The sequence below is a fragment of the Mugil cephalus genome, chromosome 9, assembly GCF_022458985.1.
Source record: "Mugil cephalus isolate CIBA_MC_2020 chromosome 9, CIBA_Mcephalus_1.1, whole genome shotgun sequence".
NCBI lineage: Eukaryota > Metazoa > Chordata > Actinopteri > Mugiliformes > Mugilidae > Mugil > Mugil cephalus.
Window position 1 is genome coordinate 10104177 of NC_061778.1, and position 22322 is coordinate 10126498.

Below are 22322 nucleotides of genomic sequence, written 5' to 3' on the forward strand. Positions count from 1 at the left end.
GTTTTCTTGTCACTTGTAAATGCATCCGGGAACCTGAAAACATGGGGTAGAGTTACAGTATGATAACAGTACTGTGAGATTATTATACAAAAAAAAAGAGAGACATGCATTTTTAGAGCTGTTTCTGCAAAATATAAAACTATTTTTAGAATGATATCCTATGTTGTAGTTGTAAATTAAATGTGCGCAATGTACAGGTACTCGACAACATACATACTATGTAACAGCAAAAAAAAAACAAAAAACACAATATATTATACATAATATTTCTACATTCATATCTATATTGCTGTTACAGTGAATTATTTAAAAATTACAAACTTTCAGCATGAGCCAAAACTCGTGTCAAAATTGAACCGGGATTTTTGCCAAGGGCACGATCTGGAAAAAAAAACAAAAGAACAACATTACTGCAACTCAATTTTAATCTACAATATCAGGATTGCATCTTCTTGCGGAGATCGATTTTTATGCTTAAAGGGAGGTTGTGTTATCAGTTTAAATGCAGATGGTTCAGTGTTGTAAGAAGTATTCAACCACATCCCAATATATTAATATATTCTGTTATAAAAATGAACCCTTTTAACCCTTATTCAGACCTGGTAGATCTAATTATTGGGCCTTCAAATCAATACAGCAGTTTATATAATGAAAATTTATGTAAAAATACTGAACAGATAGTTCAGCTTATCCCAGTTATAAGAAGTTCATGCAGCGTACCCGGTTAATATTTGTAGTTTATACATGTTAAATCACATTTAGGCATAAAAAAATGCTTCTGGATTTTTGGGATAAAATACAATTAACATAAAGCAAAACAGTGTAAAAAGAACAAAGTAAAAAGTAACAAAAGATTATCCACAGGAGGATTTGCGAGCAGGAACAGGTCCCACATTGTCTTCTCAGTGGGGTCCAGGTCTGTACTTTGACTAGCCTGCTCGGCAACAAAAGCAGACGTAAATCTTTTGTCTTGTTATTCCCCCTAAGTTAAAAATAGTCTTGCAGTTCCTTCTACACCTTCACTGGATCTGTTGTGACTTCCTGGATGAGTTGTCACTGTTCCCTAAAGAGTAATTTGGAAGGTTCACTCTGGTTTCAACGTCTCAAACCGTGGATCTGTGGAGCCAAAATAAAAGCTCTCTAACAGTTCTCATGATTCGCGTATTTCAATCACTTCCAAAGGGATTGAAATGGTGCACGACAGCCGAGACCTTCAAGACATACTTCTGAAAATAGTGTATTTCACTGTTGGCTAGACGGAACTCTAGGAGCTGTTAATGAGGCTTGGGTGTTTCTGCAACCAGCTTTGACGTTGGCAAATACTTTTTCACACAATTCTAGTTGGTGTTAGATTTCTTCAATACATGCAGTGTCATTTTAAACACAGCATGAGACACAAAAATAGAAGGAATCGAAATTTCAAAAAAACTTTTTTTAAAAAAAACACCACAGGCCACTTGTGATCATATCTGTTTTGAACCCTTTTAAAACTCATTAGCATTTGCTGAAAAGTAACTGCATTTACTTTAGCTGTCATGTATTTGCTCTGTGACACCTATTTGTCACTCTGATCCGCCACAACATTAAAGCCACTGTCACCATCTTGTGACAATTCAATGTTCTGCTGGGAAACATCTGGACCTGGCATTCATGTGGATGTTACTTAGACATGTACCACCCACCTAGACCAGACCAGGCACCCCCACCACGTAACAATGACACTCTGTGATGGTAGAAGCCAAACTGATCAAGTATCTGTGGGGTGCACTGGAACAAGCCTGATCCACAGAAGCCCCTCTCCTTACCCCATAGGACCCAAAGGACCCCCACTAACAACATCCTGTTGCCAAACACCTCAGGGCAGCCTCCGAAGGCCGATGTCCATTCTCTGATGACTCACAGGTGTTTTCGAGGCACAAGGGAGACCTACACAATATTAGGAAGGCGGTCATAATGTTGTGGCTGATCAGTGTAGAGCCATAGTTAAGATGTCTAAAAACAACTATCAACATATGAACTATGATTTTACAGAGTGAACCATTAATATCATTCATCATTAATAATCATCTAATCATTTTAAGTGAAACTAATGACCGGGCAGAACAAGGTCTCATACTTTATTTAGTTGATAACACTGTTTTTATTCTGTGATCTTGTTATGGATCTGATGTATGTTTACACCATTTCAATTAACCTCACATTAATATGAAGGTCATGTCTAAGCGTACAACATCAAGGGAACTCCTTTAAATTTACTGAACAGCCAGGGTGAGGTGGAAAAGGCCTGCGAGAGCATTAATGAAGAGGAAAAGGCAGGAATGTCTTAATTTAAGCAAAGAGACACCTTGGACCTTTGATTACTAGAACAGATTCAGGCAGAGCACATGATCAGTCATGACCTTTCCCCAGCTTCTACTGAGCTGGTTGGTTGCAGTGTCAGTGAGCTGAATGTCCGCCTACAAGTTGACACCAAAAAATGCACCAGGCATGGACGTTGAACCGGCATGGAAAGAACCAAAGTGAGCTTCTGCTGCCATCTTGTGTCCCAAGAATATACTGACTAAACTGTAGTGGCGTTGGGATGAAGTGAAATTAAATTAGTTATTTCTGTGCACACAGTTATAAAGTGTAAGCTACATGAAATACTTTTCTATTTTAACTTTGAAGATGAAATTCAGATTTAGTTAATCTCCCGAGACCCAGCGTCCTCATATGGGGACTTTACGTTTTAAGTGTGCTTCATTTAGACCTGTTGTTCTCATAAGGACACACTTTTGTTTGCCATGTACTAGTAGAGAAGGGTCAACCCACTTAGTTATTATTAATGTTTCCAGTTTAATATGACATGTAGTACTCGTTTGAGGACATTGGGATTTCATTGTTTCTAACTCTGCTTTTATATTTTAGTACACAGTGGTGACTTAAATTGTAATATACACCAAAATAATCCGTGTCCACATATTATGTTTTTCAAAAACTACTTCCCGTTCAAAGATGATGCTCGTTTTTTATACTTCTACTACTTCCTACTAATCCCAAATACCCATGGATTTTAATCTTATTTTAAAGAAATTAAGATGCATTCCAAACAAATGCTTGGGTCTCAGGCGGTCAATACACTACCAGTGTCACTGTATATACAGTATATATTTGTATACCCCCCACCCCCATATATATGTTTATATATAAATATACATTTCCTCTCTATTTATACATTCTACAAGTGGTCTTGTTTGCATTCTTGTTACTGGAAGAGACATGCTCTCTCCAATTTCACTGTAAGCTGGAAAATTATATAAATAAAAAAGCTGAATAACCTAACTGTGTGAGCCTGCCCTGAACAAATACAACGTATGGAAACTCAAAGATTGTAATATGGAGCTTTATCAGTCTGTCAGCTTGTCCGATCACAACATGGGAATATTTTCCCACTTTTGAAAGATATAGAAAAATGTTCCATGTCTGTCAAGTTAGAGGAGCACTGCCTTAGCACAGCCTTTTTACCACAGTATTCACGGTATATAAAATGAACGTCTAGACTCCTGTGTGACCACCAAGTTTCACTGTAGACACAGTGTTCTCTAGGTCACAAGCTTTGTTGTTTTTGTGCAGAGGTAAGACTTCATGTCATCGGGCCATGACAAGAGAACATGTCCTTGGTAGGTTTGAACTCAGAGCCTTCTTGCTCTGACCTTACCATGCTGCCACCGTGCAAGAAAAATTTAATTTTATTTAAGTTAAAAACAAACCTTAGAGTTAACATTCTAGTTTTCAAATAACCACAGAAATTTCTTGTATGTTGGGATTCAATGAAGCGTTAAATGAACTACCATGGTGAAGGCCTCTCCTCGTACAGATCTCTGACCTTATAAATGTTCTCACTGAACTAAATCTTACATATGTGCTTTCTTCAATTTTATTTATTTATTTATTTTAGTTTTGGGCCTGCAATTTCACCAAAAGAATGAACTTACCCCTTTCAGTCACACATTTGACGAATTGCTCTGTGCACATATGTACATTTTATTGGGTGGATTTTTAAAGAAATTCTAAAGATAAATAGATAAAAAAGAAAAAAGGATTAATTCAAGTATTTATTTAATCTGCGTTTCTCAGATTCTCTAGATGGCAGGAAAGAGAGATTTATCGGAGACATGAGCATAATGTACATATTTACCACACTGATCAGGCACATTATGACCACCCTCCTAATATCTAGTGCCTCTAAAACAGTTGTGATTCATCAGAGAATGGCCTTTCTTAGGCTTGGTCTCATTCAGCTTTAAAAAAAAAATTTTCCTGCAGCTTTGTGTTTGTGTCTGTGGTGACTGCAGAGGTTTGTGAGCTGTGGCTGCACGTTTTAAGTGATGGGCAGCAGGTTTACAATTTACCGTCTATCATTCACTCATAGCACTCACTCAGTGACGTATACCACTGGATACACTTTGGCTGTAGTGCTGGTTTAGGGAGTAAAAGCCACAGACATTTACAGTAAGACACAGAAAGCACGGCCTTCAAATTGATACAACTGTTGAAGAAATGTCGGGGGGATCAGTGCATTGTTTTCAGCTTATGTCTTGGTTCAGATAGAATTAACTTGATGACTGTCACTGATTAACAGTGCATGGCATAAGAATAACTACAGTATTTATACAACTTGACTAATATACATTCACGTTCAAAGAATCTAGAAGCACTCACATTGTGTTGAAATGTAGTTAGTTGCCTGAACCGTGATATACAGTACTGTGCAAAAGTTTTATGCAAGTGTGGAAAAATGCTGTAAAATAAGAATGCTCTGAAAAATATAAATAGTGATTGTTTATTTTTATCCATTTACAAAATGCAAAGCGAACAAACAGAAAAAAAGATCTAAGTCACATCAGTATTTGGTGTTATTACCCTTTGCCCTCAAACCAGCATCAATCTTTATACGTACACTTGCACAAAGTCAGGGATTCTGTAGGATTGTAGACGCAGTGGTCGGCCAAGGAAACTTAGCGCAGCAGATGAAAAACACATCAAGCTTATTTTCCTTCAAAAACTGAAGATGAGGAATTGGCAGAAACCAGTGGGACCCAGGTACACCCATCTATTGTCTGGAGAAGTCTGTCCAGAAGTGGTCTTCGTGGAAAAATTGCAGCCAAAAAACCATCCCTCTGACATGGAAACAAGGCCAAGAGACTCAACTATGCATGAACACACAGGAACTGGGGAGAAGAAAAATGTCAGCAGGTGCTCTGGACTGATGAGTCAAAAGCAGAAGGCAGTTTATTCAACGAAGGACTGGAGAGTGCTACAATAATTAGTGTCTGCAGGCAACAGTGAAGCATAGTGGAAGCCTCGCGCAAGTTTGGGGCTGCATTTCTGCAAATGGAGTTGGAAATTTGGTCAAGATTAATGGTGTCCTCAATGCTGAGAAATACAGGCAGATACTTATCCATCATGCAATACCATCAGGGAGGAGGATGATTGGCCCCAAATTTATTCTGAAGCATGACAAAGACCCCAAACATACAGCCAAGGTCATTAAGAAAAACAAGAAGTCCTGGAAGTGATGGCATGGCCCCCACAGAGCCCTGATCTCAACATCATAGAGGGTGTCTGGGATTACATGAATGGACAGAAGGATTTAAGGAAGCCTACATCCACAGAAGATCTGTGGTTAGTTCTCCAAGATGTTTGGAGCAATGTAGCCGCCGAGTTCCTTCAAAAACTGTGTGTAAGTGGACCTAGAAGAACTGATGCTGTCTTCAAAGCAAAGGGTGGTCACATCAAATATTAATGTGAAGTAGATTTCAATTCTGTTCATTCACTCCATTTTGTTCATTGATGAAAATAAACTATTAACTCTTCCATTTTTGAAAGCCCTCTTAGCTGACAGCATTTTTTCATACCTACCTAAAATTCTTTGCACGGTACTGTAGGTCAGTTTTAATTTTTGTTATTCAGTGTGATAATCTTTAACAACCAGACTTGTAGTTACTGTTTGTTTTCTGTTATAATGGTAATAATAAAATATGATAGAACAATATAATAGAATAATAACAAAGACAAAAAATAGGAAGGAAAAATATCTTTTTTTTTTTTTGTCATGTGGTGCAGGTTAATATTTTGATCCTTGTGTCTCCACCCAGATAGGCCAACATTATCTTTATGTTTGAGATCACTTGTTCACAGGAGTGCCATTATTTTACAGATGTATATACACTCTTTATTTACAGTACAGTATATTGCCATGGCATAGATTTTCATTACCACATTTGGGTACTGGTTAGCACTGGTGTCTCAGGAACAGTGTTTCTCTCCAGTCTTCTGTGATCTCTGGAGTCACAATAGTCACAGCAAATTGTCTGTAATGTTTTCGCTTCTGTGTTTGTGAAGACGCTCAGTCAACTGAACCGAAGCTAAAATAAAAGGCAACTGAGCTTTGAGGTTTCTTCAAGACTGCTTCAGAATCTGAATAACATTGTCTAATTCGGGCGACCACTGGGTCGTAAACAGGCCTTGGTCTCGTGCGTTACAGGTTGGCTCCACACCGATGTTCAGAAATAACAACCTAAACTCCCCCCACAAGTCATTTACAACTGAAGAGGTCTTGTGGATGAGTGGTGAAGAGTAGTTGCCTTTGTTTTAGCTTAGTCTTCTATGTTACGTCGCTAAAAGTGGCTGCCAACCTATAGCAATCCAAAGTTTTGACCAAAATACATGAATAGATGTTTTCTCATAGCTTATAGCTGTTGGAGTTTAACAAACTGTTTTCCTTGCAGGTTTAGCAATGTTGCAGCATGTTGGTGAATCCAAGAAAGTTGTTGAACACAGAAGTGAGAGCCGCAAATGTTTCTCAGGACTTACCCCCAGCCGACAGAAAATAAACCTCTGGTGTCATCTTTGACTCAGTACTAAGGTTCATGCGGGTTGTGTAACCTTTTTTGTCGAGCTAAAAATAAGGATTACGCGCGTGCATCTATTTACAGCGAGCTCGACTATCGGAAAGCTCTTCTATCCGGCGTACCCTATTTATCTGGATGCCCATAAACTGACGCCGGACATCGGAAATGTTTACTTGATTTGGTTTCCCTGACCAACTCGCGAGTGACAATGGTCCTCATTTTATTTCCCAAGGATGCGGAAAGTCCCGCATGAAGTGGGTGAAATATTTAAACATATTTGTTCTGCTTCGCAAATTGATTAGTGGAATGTTTTGCTCAAAGCAAGAAGCAAACCGAGAGGGATCACAAGGACAAGATACTCTTCATCAGCTACTTGACAGTTGTCTGTAGAAATGTCCCATGTGCAACTGTCCAGATGGCATGAATAGTGACACTGATTCAGTAATAGTATTAGATTGATTAAAGAAAAAAAAAAGGGGGGGGGGGGCACCCACCTCAACCATGGGCAAAAATGGTTTCTTCCAAGTTAATGGTAGCGAGAGGCCTTAAGATGATGAGGCAAAACTGGAAACTTCACCACTTATGATAAAGTTGTACTAGCAACTCTGAATGTAACACAATTACATACACACACAACATGTAACTCAGCAATAATGACAAACACTAAGACAGAGCAACACTCATTTGAAATACAACCCCTTTTTGGAAATGCCTAGTCACTCAGTCGAATGAATGGAGCACTCAGAAGCTCCTCATGTGATCTGAACACAACCAGCAGATGTCATAAGTTGACCATTTCTCTCCCCACATCACAGTTCCCTGAACCTCTCACTACATCTTAAACTATTAGAAACTGTTAAACGGACTGATTATAAATTTGAGTTGTCCAGTTCCGTGGCTGTCATAGTCGATATCACACCTGCCAGTTCATTAGGTACACTAGTTAAAAAAACGAATGTATTCTGATATAACATTCTTCATGACTGTTATAACGTTTATGTTGAAACGACGTTAGGACGGTGGTAATTCAACTGTGTGATCATTTTGGAGGATGTTAAACTGGACTGAATTGAACACAAAGTCTATTTATTAAGTCTAGCCCACTGACGGAAAATGGGTTTGTCAAAGAATTCGAAACACAGTTCACGATGGTACAAGCCTTCACGAAGCTAAGATTTAGTGCAGGATTGATATATAAGAATGCATTTGCTTTTACCAGTGTACCTAATGAAGTGGCAAATGAGTGTGCACTCATTACACTCATACCGTGCAGCGCAGGCTTCATTGTTTTCTGGTTGCAGTCACTTCACTTGTTCATACTGGCCACAGAAAGACTTTATTTTCATTGTATAAGATGAGACACAACCTCTGTTCAGTTCTTTCTATGGAAATCAAAGATCTCAATCTCAAAGTTTATCTGAGGTTTACTGTCCTTTAGGGTCAAGTTTGTGTTTTTAACACAACAGTTCTTGTTTATTTATTGCTAATCTTCCATTGCAGCTGACTGGGGAACACTGGCTCACACTGTCATTGTGCAAAGCAGACTAAAATCTTCTGTTACCTTCATTTAAATGATGGGGGAAAAATTACACTAAGCAAAGACTGTGGACAGGAAAGCATGTGAACAATGTGTTAATGCGCTATGAAAGAATAAAGATTACAACAGGGATTGACATATTTGAGCTGATACTTTAACATCTAACTGAACTTCTTGTTCATTTTGATTAAAAATATCTACATGTGGTCACACTGGGTCTTCTGGAGGTGAATTGACTTTCATTTGTGATGGTCATATCTATGTATATATATATATATATACACACACACACACAGTCACATCTCTTTTCAGAGTCAACACATGATCCAATTACTCAAAGTAGCGTATTAACATTACATATTAACAAAAATACAATTTTATAGAGGATTTCATTTCATATCATGTTTATCCATCAAGGATACATTTTAGTTCCATGTTTTCCCTGCTTTAAGCTGTCTTTATTTAGTATTTCTGTTTTCCCACATAAGGACCATATTCAAAGCAAATGTCTTTAAATTAGAATGACTAACTCTGCTGTATGTTACTCCTTCTGTGTTTATTGTATTATATTATTATCAGATCACACATGGGGCCTCTGTGCTTATAATTACAGCTTGTTTCTCCTTACCTGATGGTGTTTATAAATCAAGTGTATAAGTCAGACTAGTCTTACAAGTGTTAACCACTACTGAGACTTAACTGACTTGCATGACTGCCTGTGATGGAACAAAAGTGTAACGAACACTCATTCCTCTAAACTCATGAAATGAGACTCGACAAATGTATGAAACGTTCCTCCTTGAATGCACCTGTTTATTCCGTATGCCTCAATACAAGGTCTCCAACTGAAGTGTTTGTGTATTTTATGAGCGGTTCACCCTTGAAAGTGAAAATAAGAATATTGTTTTCATATTCAAAGTGAAAGTCATGTTTTTAACTGACAGTGAAAGTGAAAATCTCTGTGTGGAAAGTGATCATGAACTTAAAAATGACTTATGTTTTTTCTGTTTTTATTTTATTTTATCTAGTCATAAAGGGGATTTTTTTGTGACTTATAAAGGCTTACACAGTGGATAAATGCATGTGTATCATAACAGTGTGTGTGTTTGTGTGTGTGTGTGTGTGTGTGTGTGTATATATATATATATAGGCCTGTGTATTATATGGTGGGTGTATCATGTATGGGTATCTATAGGCTATGGGTGCGTTGGGAGAGCTCATGAATCACTGGGGGAGAAATAAGGTATCATAAAAGCTATAATTATAAATAAGCATAGTTTACTATTTACATCTTTGGTAGCAACAGGCCAAACACTGTCAAAAAGACAGACAGGGACACCACTGGAGTTATGTGTGTCCTGTAACTCTGGCCAGTTAGATTTTAGTCGTCATTGGTACATCCGGGTACTTTATTTTTTGATTGACAGTTGCCATGGCAACAAGCTAGAGCATCGCCATTTTGTCAGGAGGGTTTTTTTTCCCCAGCTCAGTCTTTTCAAATGTTCTCCCTTCCCGCCGGAATAATGCTGTCAGTGGATATATGTTTGACGTTTTTGGATATCGAAATGCGTCTAGTGGATCGGATTAAGAAGATCAAGAGGCCGACGTTTTAACATAGTTGAAATAATTAGGCGGCGCCGCACTAACTCAGTTGTCCGTGTCTCTGGTCCACCGGGCCGGTTCACTGCGCAGGTTTGGACCGCGCGCCATTTTGTGAGAATTGACACAAAATTCTTAACCAAAATTATCAGAGGACACGGTTTCTGTTTCACATTTTAAATACTCTGGATCCATCTGTGCTGTCGTATTTATCGAAGTCACCGACGCGAAATCTGCAAAGACGACGTTAAATCGGAATTTGGCACAACATTTTATTTAGCGGCAGCTAGAGTGTTAGCTTGAGGCTAGCCATAGGAGCTAGAGCTAGCCAGGGCAGGTAGCTAATGTTAGCTGCGTTCATTTTGTCAACTAGCTAGCCAGTTCGCTAAGGTTAGCTAGTAAGTTATGCGTGCTAGTTAACGTTAGCATGTCGCTTGTCATCAGCTGATATCGTTTGTCAAACTTGCTCCGATCGCCGAAGATGTTCATCAAAGCTCGGGACATGAAGACCATATTAAATGCGACTGGCGAATAATTTTAGAGTTTGCCGGTCAGAGGACGGGGATTGGATTTAACGTTAACATTACTCGCTAACCGTGCAGGGAGGGGAGAATCTCAAGCTGGATAAGTTTCCTCATCATACAGGTTATTGGACTTTAAATGAAGATCGTGCCATCAGAGGTGAGCAGCTGTATACTGTTATATTGGACATTAGCCTTGGTCAGCTCAACATTTCACGCCAATGCTTTGGCAGATGTATATATTACATGTAATGCGAATGGTTAACAATGATGGACGCGACGGTGAAGTTGAGAATGGTAGCTTATGGTATGGCGGCTAGCTAACATTTTGTGGCGGTGCCGACTCCTGCGAAGCCAAGGTTTACATTTGCTCCCAGTCAGTAGGTCAACCGATCATTTTTGATGTTAGACATGAACAGGATTTCAACTGGTTTTGTCTTAACCGAGACGGTGCAGCGGATTGTATGTGGGTTTGGACGGAGAGTCATGCTGGCACGGCGTTAACGTTACAGCTAACAGCGATATTAGACACTGTCATTGTACGATTGGAGCAAATGCTGCCTTGAAAGCTAACACCCAGGATTTGATTTACGGCCAATCCGGCGTCTAACTACATCAATATCAAGGGTATTGGTAGTTTTTTATACTAGTTATACAGTGCGGAAGCTAACCTGGCTAACGCCTCGTAGCTAATTGGGCTAACCTGGCTAATGGTTAACGCTGACTTGTTGACGAAGCAGCTGAATGGGCCCCACAACCCGCTGGCTGCACACAGCGTCACCAGCTAGCCTTAACGTGGGATTGGTGAGAGATATGCTCGCTTGTCCCGCAGTTTTCAGTTTCAACGTTAACGACGACAACGTTAGCTAGTTAGGCTGCTAACGGTAACGCGAGCCCGAATACGTTTGTCATTTATACGAAGGATTTGGAGGCACACGCGGACGATATGTAGCACGGGAGGACGCAAATTAACATTGAATATGCTTCCTAAATTCCAACCATGACGAGATCTACCCCATCATCTGTAAGTACAGAGCTACCCGGGGACCGTCTTTATACGCGGAGGTTAGGCTTTTAATTGTTTTGGATGGGTTACATTTGATTCAGCTTCGGGTTTGATCTAATCGGTTGGGCGTGAGAAGATGACACATAGGCTTGTTACAGAGGTCTTTAGCCATCACTTATGATATGATACGGCTACTAATAGCAGGCTAGCTGTCGTTATATTTACACCTAAATAGGCCCGTTGATGCCGTAATGACCAGGAGCCAGGAAAGGAACTGTTCATATGTCAGTACTGAAAATTAAGAATAATCAGAGGTTTAAGGGAGACTAAAGATCCACAAGTGCGCTTGCGAGATGGCTTTGTGGTCAAATATAGCTTGAATTTTTCCCAGTAGGTGTTGTGATTTTTTTTTTTGTTTTAATGTCAGATTCACCTTACAGTTGTGTTATTCTATTGTGTTTGTAAAATAGGCTTAAACTAAACTTTTTTTTGCTTTCAGTTATTTGTAAATGTGCATACTCTTGTACAGTAATTGTAGTCAGTCCAGTTGGATTCAGATTATTAATTGCCAATTTTTTTTTTAATTTAAGTAATACAGTCCCAACCCCCCTTCTTTAGATAGTATAGTTTAAATAACATATGAACTGTGGGCATGCCGAGAGGAGATAAAGAGCTCTTATTCAAAACAATATTAATCCTTATTTGTTTGCGATCTCTCTGTGAACTATTTATCTTTAGTTTCACACAAGCTTCATGTGTTATATGTTTTAACATTTAACTTCCTGGGAATCTACTACTCTTGGCAATTTATTTCCAGGCAGCTCCTATCTTCTATAAATGAAGCTTATTTCAAAATTCCTACAGAAGTCATATATTTACCCCAAGCATACTTTTTAAAGTTTTGGGGTGTCCTCTTCTTTGGAGGTCCTCAGCCCCCACTGTTCTTCTCATTAAAAGTTTAACCACAATAAAGGTAAATCCCAGCAAAGATGGACAGTTTTAATTATTTGTTTTTATCCTTTGTAGTGGGTTGTGGTTTGCTGCTGGACTCTTCTCCCGGGATGATATGAATTTTTACAGGAGAAGATGCATCCAGGTTAGCTGCTATATATTAAGCCTTAACCCTTTGGTGGAGGAAGTAGTGCACCTAAGATCTTCTTTCACTTATGTTACTGTTTTCAATTAGGCTTCCAATCATTTTTAGGACACTTTTAAGGAGAAAAATAAAGCCAAACATGCTAGAATCACTATTAAGACTGACCAGTGCAGTTTAACTTATTTTAGGTAAACTTTATATTTTATGCTAGTTATTAAAATTAGTTTTACTAATTTTTTTGTCCAGCTGAACAAGCAGTGACATGTCATGATACGTCAATATTATCAGTTTTAAAATTGTTCAGATTTAAGTGAAAATTCTCTAAATTAATATTGTTAATATATTTTTATAAATATATATAAATATACCTATCTCTCTGTATGTTTATATATATATATATATAGAGAGAGAGAGCGATAGAGAGAAACGTATATAGCTATATATATTAGATATATATATAGTGTTTGTCTCTGTGCTCTATCATCTTACAGTTCCTCTTATTTCCGTCAGTGGATGTGTATTTTTTGCTTTTCCAAAGCTGGGTCAGCTTTCTAACGCTCTCAGATGGAGTGCAGGTTTTGGGCTGTGCAGCTATTTTGCTGTCAGGCTCTTGTGTTGAAAGCAACGTCTAAGTGTGCCAAAGTTCAATTTTATTTCTTGTTTATTTCTTGTTTTCTCATTGGAAAATGGGAGCAGCTCTGCCCTGGCAACAAAAGTAGGCTATTTGCATACTGCGTTGTGATTGGTCTGTGCATTGATGGGCTTGCCAAATCACGCTGTATCTCTGTGGTGATAGGCTATGCTAATTAGGTGCTGTTGCTGGGATTCTGAATAGTGGTTACTGTGTAGCACTGGTGAATTGTGTTGTCTGGTGAGAGATGCTGATAGCTGAACATGCTATTTAATAATTTTTTGATTCCTTCTGGCTTAAAATGAAGGATGATTCACTGTACAGTGTGGAGATGCTTTACTTTCACCCCTTTTCACTGTTAAACCTGCTGCTTTGCTCCTTTTTCTTCACAAAGGTTGATCTGTTACTGTTACATTTTATTTAGTGGTTATCATTTGATGCATTTTTTTATTTTTATTTTACATGTTTAACAAAAGACACTATATGTATTAACCTGACATTTCTCTTAATTCATTAATCCTTGCTTTTGTCAAAATCTAATGGCCATTTTGTCTATTTTTAAGAAATGTGGGCATGCTTATTTTAAGATATATTTAAATAGTGCAAATTAATAATTTGCATTTTGCAAATATATAAATACATTTAGACATTTTTATGTTGAAGGTATTATTACTGGTTAGATTAGCCTCAAATAATGCCTGTATATCTTACATCTGTACAGTAAAGAGCATATATCTTTCCTCGTCTTAATTTTAGGGCCAAAAATCTCCTGTGTTTGAGAGAGAATACAGCTGCTTCACGTCAAGATTACTGTTCCTTTCCTCCTTTCGTGTTTAGTTGCACATAACGTAGAATTAAGTTAACGTTGCACTCATAGCAGTGTTAATTTCTTCCAGGAGGAGAGACTTCAGCATGCAAACCTTCGTCCGTCCGGCTTGCGCCCTCTTTTTCTTTACACACTGCTGGTCTTCAGATGGCTGCTCCAATGCCCCATACGCACCAGCAGTACAGTGACCGCCACCAGCCAAGCACTGACCAATCTGTTACGGTCTTACCGTACAGCGACCAGACACCACAGCTCACTGCCAATCAGGTACACTAACCCTACCCATCCCCACTTCACGGGTTTGCTTTTTAGTCGTCATCCGTATCTGTATTACTAGAATTGCAATACTTAATGTCATATGAAAGTCTGCATCCCTTTTTGCTGCTGTCACCAGGCAGAGTAACTGCTTGTCATTCTTTCAGTCTGGTCATTCATAGTGTGAAAAATGAATTCTGTAAAAATATAATGATAGCCCTGTGAGATTAAGTTATTAGTTGCAGAGGTGCTGTGCTCATTCTTTTGTTTTGTGATGTCCTTTTCCCTTTAACACTACAGAGGCACATGCCCCAGTGCTTTCGTGACCCAACTTCAGCTCCCCTGAGGAAGCTCTCCATTGACCTTATCAAAACATACAAACACATCAATGAGGTTAGTTTTCTTTTTCTCTAAATGCATCTAGAGCTGCAACAATTAATCATTTAGCAAATTGACAGAGGATGGATCGTCTATTATTTTGATGATCAAAACATTACATATATATAACGTTATTTTTTTTATTTACAGGTAATATACCAGATCTTTTTTCTAGCTTCTCAAATATGACAATTGGATGTTTTTGTTTGCCACATGTTAGTGATGAATATCTTAGGATATCTGTGTCTATGTCAATTTATAACGGACATTTACACTATCAAGAGTCTTTTTGCAAATGCACCGTTCAACTGAGTAATCACAAACTGTTCATATGAAAATAATTATTTCTTGCAGCCCTCGATGCATCGTTCTATATCACATTTCTCTTGCACATGAACCATAAATATTTTGTACAGTACAAAAGAACCTCAAGTGTGATCACGTGAATTGTTTTGAAAATTTACAGGTGTATTATGCAAAAAAGAAGCGACGGCACCAACAGGGTCAGGGTGAAGACTCCAGTCACAAAAAAGAAAGGAAGGTCTTTAATGATGGCTATGACGATGATAACTATGACTACATCGTCAAGAATGGGGAGAAGTGGATGGACCGCTATGAGATTGATTCCTTGATAGGAAAAGGATCGTTTGGACAGGTGCTTAATTATAAATCACACACACACACACACACACACACACACTTGTGTTGAGTAAATGTGATGGAGAAAATATTATTTTTGTTTTACGTTTACTCTTTTTTACATAACCTAAAGATACTATATATATCTTTATATATCTGGTGGTATATCTTAAACGTACTGAAGGTTTTTGAAGTATTTGTTTAATATTGAAGGAACAGCTCCAGTTTAACTTGAGGATGCATTAACATTTTCCCCTGTTGGCGTCTTTAGGTTGTGAAAGCATATGACCGAGCAGAGCAGGAATGGGTTGCCATTAAAATCATCAAGAACAAGAAAGCTTTCCTCAATCAAGCCCAGATTGAAGTGCGCCTCCTAGAGCTCATGAACAAACATGATACCGAGATGAAATACTACATTGGTAATCCACTCTTGAAATATGTATCTGATCTAACACCATATGTCGAAGGAATTAAAATGTTTTCCTCCTGTAGATATATTTGTCTAACAAACATACTATTTGGTTTACCGCAGTTCACCTAAAGCGTCACTTCATGTTTCGGAACCACCTCTGCCTCGTGTTTGAGATGCTGTCATACAACCTATACGACCTGCTCCGAAATACCAACTTCCGCGGCGTCTCTCTCAATCTCACCCGGAAGTTTGCCCAGCAGCTATGCACGGCGCTTCTCTTCCTGGCCACACCTGAGCTCAGCATCATCCACTGTGACCTGAAGCCTGAGAACATCCTCCTCTGTAACCCCAAGAGGAGTGCCATCAAAATAGTGGACTTTGGCAGCTCATGCCAACTGGGACAAAGGGTAACTAGCTGCCCTCTACCTTATCAGCAGTAAAATGAAAGCATGCGATAGATGTTTCTTCTAAATATAGAGCGTGATAATTCAAAGTTGGTCGGCAAATGTCGAGTCTCACCGTCCGTCCTGTTTCTCGTAGATATACCAGTATATCCAGAGTCGCTTCTACCGCTCCCCAGAAGTGCTGCTGGGAATGCCCTATGACCTGGCCATCGACATGTGGTCCTTGGGTTGCATCTTGGTAGAGATGCACACTGGAGAACCTCTCTTCAGCGGAGCCAATGAGGTAAAACAATCTGAAACAAAGCTTGGATTTCTTCTGCGCTGTACTCTGTAATTTAACTGAAAATGGCAAGTGGCAGTGGACTTTACCTGATGTCTGCTTTGGTATGATTTAAAATGTTTTCAGTTTTACCTCTTATTACATTTATATTCAATAATACATGGTATTTTAAGGCCTTTTAGCTGTTTGTAAATTTTAAATATTCTGTCTGCAAGGAAGACGTTGTAACTGTATGATAACATTTTTCCCAGGTGGACCAGATGAACAAAATAGTTGAGGTTCTTGGAATCCCGCCTAATCACATAATGGACCTAGCCCCAAAAGCCAGGAAGTTCTTTGAGAAGCTTTCGGATGGTACATGGAGTGTTAAGAAGACCAAAGATGGCAAAAGGGTAAGCTCAACTTCTTTGTGGGGCAAGAAAATGAGGGAGATTGCGGTGATACAGAAGTGGCATGTGAGTAAATCTTTTAATCTTGCCGTACTCTGCTTTAAACAGTATAAGCCTCCAGCTTCACGGAAGCTCCACTCCATCCTGGGTGTGGAGACAGGGGGTCCAGGTGGCCGGCGGGCGGGGGAGTCTGGCCATGCTGTTGCTGACTACTTGAAGTTCAAGGACCTGATCCTCCGGATGTTGGACTATGACCCTAAGAGCCGCATCCAGCCCTACTATGCCCTGCAGCACAGCTTCTTCAAGAAGACTGCGGACGAGGGGACCAATACAAGCAGTAGTGTGTCTACAAGCCCCGCATTAGAGCAGTCCCAGTCTTCAGGAACCACCTCCAGCACCTCCTCTAGTTCAGGTAATGAGCTGCAGTGATCAGTCGGCTGACTTTTAAGATACATAAGAACTATGTAGACAGATGTAGACGTCTTGGTGCCACAAATATTTTAAGAACAACAGTAAAATTATCTCTCAAACATGAACTAATCATGTTATAGCTTTTAACATATTCTGAAGTTGTTGAGGCTTGACTCTTTCGCTTAACACTTAGGAGGATCATCTGGGACAAGTACCAGTGGCAGAGCAAGATCAGACCCTACCCATCACCACTTGCACAGTGGAGGACACTTCGGCACGGCCATGCCTGCCATCGACGGTGACAGCCTCTGCCCACAGGTCAGTGAGATACCTGGAAACATCTTAAATTATATCTGATGGCAGAGAAAGGTTTACCTTAAGTGTCTGATGTTTTTTTTAAATTGATATATACATTTTCATCCTGTAAACTTTATTTACTTAAGCTCATTACACTGTTCAAGTCACCAGAAATGGTGCGGTCACGTTCCACAGCTGATTGGTGTTTTTCCGCTTGACTTTGACAGGCAAGACAGCCTTACCCACCCCCGCTGGTGTGGGGAGGTGGCGTCGGACCAGAGTCAGTCACAGGAGAGACCCACCCAGTCCAGGAGACCACCTTCCATGTTCCCCCTCAGCACCCTAAGGCCCTGCATCCCCACTCACATACTCATCACCACCACGGGCAGATGATGGCTACACGCCCACGCCCACGCCACTACACCTCCCCGACACACAGCTCCTCGACACAGGACTCCATGGAGGTGGTTCATGGCCATCTGTCCATGACCTCCCTGTCTTCCTCTGCCTCCTCTTCCTCTACATCGTCCTCTTCCACTGGGAACCATGGCAACCAGGCCTACCAGCTCCGCCATTTGCCCGCTGGAGCCCTTGACTTTGGTCAGAATGGTGGGCTGAGCATGGGGCTAGGTGCCTTCTCGAACCCACGGCAGGAGACTGGCATGGCAGCGCACCCTGCATTCTCCATGGGCACGAACACAGGGCCTGCCCACTACCTAGCGGAAGGCCACCTGGGCATGAGGCAGGGCATGGACCGGGAGGAGTCTCCAATGACTGGAGTGTGTGTGCAGCAGAGTTCTATGGCCAGCTCGTGACTGCACTGACATTTGGCTGTGTGTTCCCCCTGTGCGTCATTTTTAAGGTGGTGTTTTTTACTACAAGGTGTGTTGAGAACAAAAGCTGCTCACGTCAGAAGGGAGATATCACTGAACCGCTACTACAGAGAAAAACCTTTGTTAAAAAGTATATATGTAATTTTCATCAGTTTTTCTTTTGCAATCATTAGGCACAAAATAATACTGCGGAATAACCATAGTGAGATTGAGACATCCATCTTACCATTTCACCAGTTTCATGTAACCACCAAGTAATCACCATATGGTATTATGTGGCAAAATCTTCTAAGGAGCATTTCAGGGCGAAGTTTGAAGCAGTTTTACAGGTAGCTGATGGTGATGAAATGCTCGGCGTCCTCTCTCGGTTCCGACCGTGGACACGCCTGACATTACTGTTCCACTGGTTCTCAATTATTTTTGCCCTTTTTTCAAGTGAAATTTCACGTAAAAGCTGCTTGTAAATCCTGTAGCTTGACAATGAGGGGAAGTGTTTGCGGTGATATTTCTTGTTGTCGGTCGGTATTGTGTAACTCTGTTAAAGGGGAGCACATGGCAGTGGAGTCCCTACGCGTGTGCTGGTCGGGTGGAGAATGAAGAGACCCCGCAGGTGGATACTGACGCCAACCGGGTCAAAGGAGAGGGAGGCACCACCCCTCAAGGCCTCGAGGCCCCGTTGTCCTGCAAGCCACAACTGGGCCCGGCACAGGCGAGAGCAGCGATGGGCACGGGAGACGAGAGGATCCAGCCCAGTGAAAGGAAGACAGTCAGTGGCTGGTTCTAGATAACCCTTTGGCCTTATGACTCATGGACTTGGAATGGGATGGAGCTGGACATTATCATTTGAATTAAGATGGCTTTTCTCTATTTTTCTCTCTAGACAGCCCTTAATTCTTTAAGGAAATTAAAAAAACAACTTAGAAAAGGTAAATAAGAATGGTAATTTGAGGCCTTTCTTGACAAAGATTTCGTCTTCAGCAGGGCCCCACATAACAGGGTCTTATTGTACACAACAACCTCCTAAACATTACTTCCTTGAAATTCACTGGTTAAGGATTTTGCAGTGGAAAGAACTATCTATTCCAGAGTCTACCCTTTTATGTTTTGTTAATTTCTTTCCCTTTTGCATGTAGTTCCTCATCAGAACCACCTGCACAAGTCTCTCCATCCAAAACATGGAAACTGAAGAAAAAAATGAGTTAAGTGACTGCCTTTTTTCTCCTCAAATTATGCTGTGAATTTTACAAGAATTTATTTTCCCTTTGGATATGTTTTTATACCAAAGCAGTTGTTTTATAGCATATAGGTGTCTGTAACCAATAATGTAGCAGTTCACCACTTTGACGCAAAGTTTATCAAGATCTTATTTTAACGTCAACACAAACAGCTGCAATATATTACTTTAGCAAAACTGGAGGCCGTTGTCGAGACCGTTGGCTATTGTGTATTCTGGCCAGATTTGTTTGCAACGTTTTACCAAAACTGTTTCCATATTAATTGGTAGATTATTTTGGGAGTCTTTTAAAACTTTGGTATGTTAGAGAATTTGGTAGTTACTCTGCAGGCTCCGGAGTAGCAAGATAGAAGCTGATGGTTTAAAAACAAACAAAAAAAAAAGATAAAAAAAAAAATGATAAAAAAAAAAAAGGAGACTAATGCGTTCTATTTCTGTGTCGTCGTTTTTCTTTTGCCCCCATCATACTATTTCAAAGGGTGTTGCTGCCTTTCATACATCATTTGGTCAACTTGGCTAGTTTCTGCTGTGAAGCAAGACTTTATGTCATTGTCTTGGCAGGGTAAGGATAATTGTGGCAAATCAGTTTGTGTTGAATGGTATTGTTCTGATTTGGTAGGGCAGATCCCCATGATTGTTGTCCTATTCAAAGGGAAAGGGTGTCTGTCAGCCCACAATCACATGCTTTGCCTAGGCAGACATGCATGTCTTCAAAACATAACAGTCAATTACCAGATTATTATTTTTTTTTTTTATATCAGGGATTTTGAAGTGCTTTCTTTCTTCTGTTGCTCATTTTACCAGCTTTGAAATTAGACAAAAAAAAATAAACAAAACCCTGCCTACAGCCACCTCTCAAATTAAGGGCAGGCCACAGGTCATGCTGTTGTCATTTTAAAAGGAGAAAACCACCATAAAGAAGTCATACTTGGTATTTCTACAAAACACAAATGTAAAGCTACCTATATTGAGATTGGGGTTTTATCTGGATGTCAAGGTTAATTGCAAATTTGCAATCATTTTTCATACCCCGCAGAATTTGAGACATTTAGAAATTGCCGGCGGTTTTATTACTGGCACTCATACTGGTACTAAACATTCCAAAAATAAAGACTGAAACAGAAAAAAATTGACTGCAGTGACTCGTAAGTGTGCGCCTATTTCAGATCATGCTGATTGACCTCTTATTTAGAGCAGTTGTCATGAAATGCAGCCCCTTTTTAATAGTTGAAATAGAATTTATGTATATATTTATATTTTTTTAATAAAGGAAGTATAGAACTCACTACCTTGCTCCTGCTGGTATGTTGATTATGTTTGTCAATTTGGTGACCATTCAGTGGGCAGGAACTCCTGTTTTCTTAGTGGCAAAACCTTGCCTTTTGGCAAAGGTACTTGACTACATCAGGACAACACTATGAGGTAGGGTTTGAATCAAACAGGGAAAGCTAGATCTTCAAACCTTAATAATTTTCACAGGGTATATTGTAAGTGCATGTACATCACAAACCTTACTTTTTGGTTATATGAGAAGCACATGGTTGAAAAAAAAAAGGTTCCATCTTTCATAAGCCTGTTCAGTTTGTGGGTTACACACAAACACGTATACTTGTTGACATATCTGAACACCCAACAGAAGTTGAAATCCTCTTATTTAATTTGGATTTATCCTTTTCATTTTTTGATTTCACATTTTTTTCACTTTTTTTGTACATGCAACATGCACTATAGAATTGAACAGCATGGGGGAAAGGATAAGTCCATGTATCCACAGATTGTAAGATCTAGTCAAGACTTTGCTGTGTTTATGACAATGCCCTTTGTATTATATTAAGACAGTCTTATGTATGATATATAAAAAGAAGTTAATTGAATTGCTCTGCGTGTCTTTATTGTTCCCAAACAACTCCATCAACTACATTAGTGCTCTCGCTCCTCAAACTTGAAACCAAATATTAATTCGGGGAAAACATTTTGAATGATACATGGTGAACAACACGTGTAAAGGGCTTTCATAAAACAAAACAGGCCGGTCATTGATGCCCTGGCTCGTTGGTCTAGGGGTATGATTCTCGCTTCGGGTGCGAGAGGTCCCGGGTTCAAATCCCGGACGAGCCCAAATAATTTTCTTAGAGCTGATGAAAAACAGGTAGCTGGAGGTGACAAATGCCAGAACGAAATTTCAGCAACATGGTCAAAACTCTTCTCAATGCTATGATCTACTGCACTTTAATGATCAGGGCGTCTCTGTTAAGCCTTCGGTGCTCTGTATTGTCTTTGTTTAGCCACATGTAAGGTTTGTTATGTGTGCAATCGTCTGAAGTGGAAAACGTTTGCTCATGCCGTTGACGCCTCGGGCTACAAAGAACAATATAACAAAAAGTGGGCTCGTCCGGGATTTGAACCCGGGACCTCTCGCACCCTAAGCGAGAATCATACCCCTAGACCAACGAGCCGCGTGACGACCGTTCCATCTACACCAATTTTACAGCTAAAACCACCGGAATTGCCAACATTTTTCTTTATTTTTGTCTCCATGCGTTATATATATTCACTTAAAAACACCCTTCACTCTCCTCAACACATACCTTGCTGTTTCCATAGACAGTTACGCAGCTATTACTGATCGAGGCGAATGACTAAGAGGAACTGATGCTAACACACAGCTACCAATTGCAAGA

At 39.8% G+C, this 22322-nt stretch overlaps 1 protein-coding gene and 2 non-coding genes across 5 annotated transcripts; 2 read left to right on the plus strand and 1 right to left on the minus strand.

Moving 5' to 3' along the window:
* The first annotated feature begins 9873 nt into the window (after positions 1–9873).
* dyrk1ab (dual-specificity tyrosine-(Y)-phosphorylation regulated kinase 1A, b) lies at positions 9874–21515 on the plus strand. Of its 3 annotated transcripts, none has more exons than XM_047593540.1 (11): positions 9874–10710; positions 14180–14376; positions 14665–14757; positions 15209–15397; positions 15653–15800; positions 15914–16200; positions 16334–16480; positions 16729–16869; positions 16975–17278; positions 17471–17595; positions 17802–21515. In XM_047593540.1, exons 2-11 carry the CDS (start codon positions 14257–14259, stop codon positions 18387–18389), a joined length of 2142 nt encoding a protein of 713 aa, XP_047449496.1. In that variant the 5' UTR covers positions 9874–10710; positions 14180–14256; the 3' UTR covers positions 18390–21515. The 3 variants fall into 3 exon arrangements, with proteins under 3 accessions (XP_047449496.1, XP_047449497.1, XP_047449495.1); XM_047593541.1 differs by lacking the exon at positions 9874–10710 and adding an exon at positions 11329–11574; XM_047593539.1 differs by lacking the exon at positions 9874–10710 and adding an exon at positions 12585–12652.
* Positions 21516–21687: 172 nt separating this feature from the next.
* On the plus strand, positions 21688–21759 carry trnap-cgg. The gene has a single exon. It is a non-coding gene; the product is annotated as a tRNA-Pro (tRNA).
* A 266-nt stretch (positions 21760–22025) lies between these two features.
* trnap-agg lies at positions 22026–22097 on the minus strand. The gene has a single exon. It is a non-coding gene; the product is annotated as a tRNA-Pro (tRNA).
* Between the last annotated feature and the right edge of the window lie 225 nt (positions 22098–22322).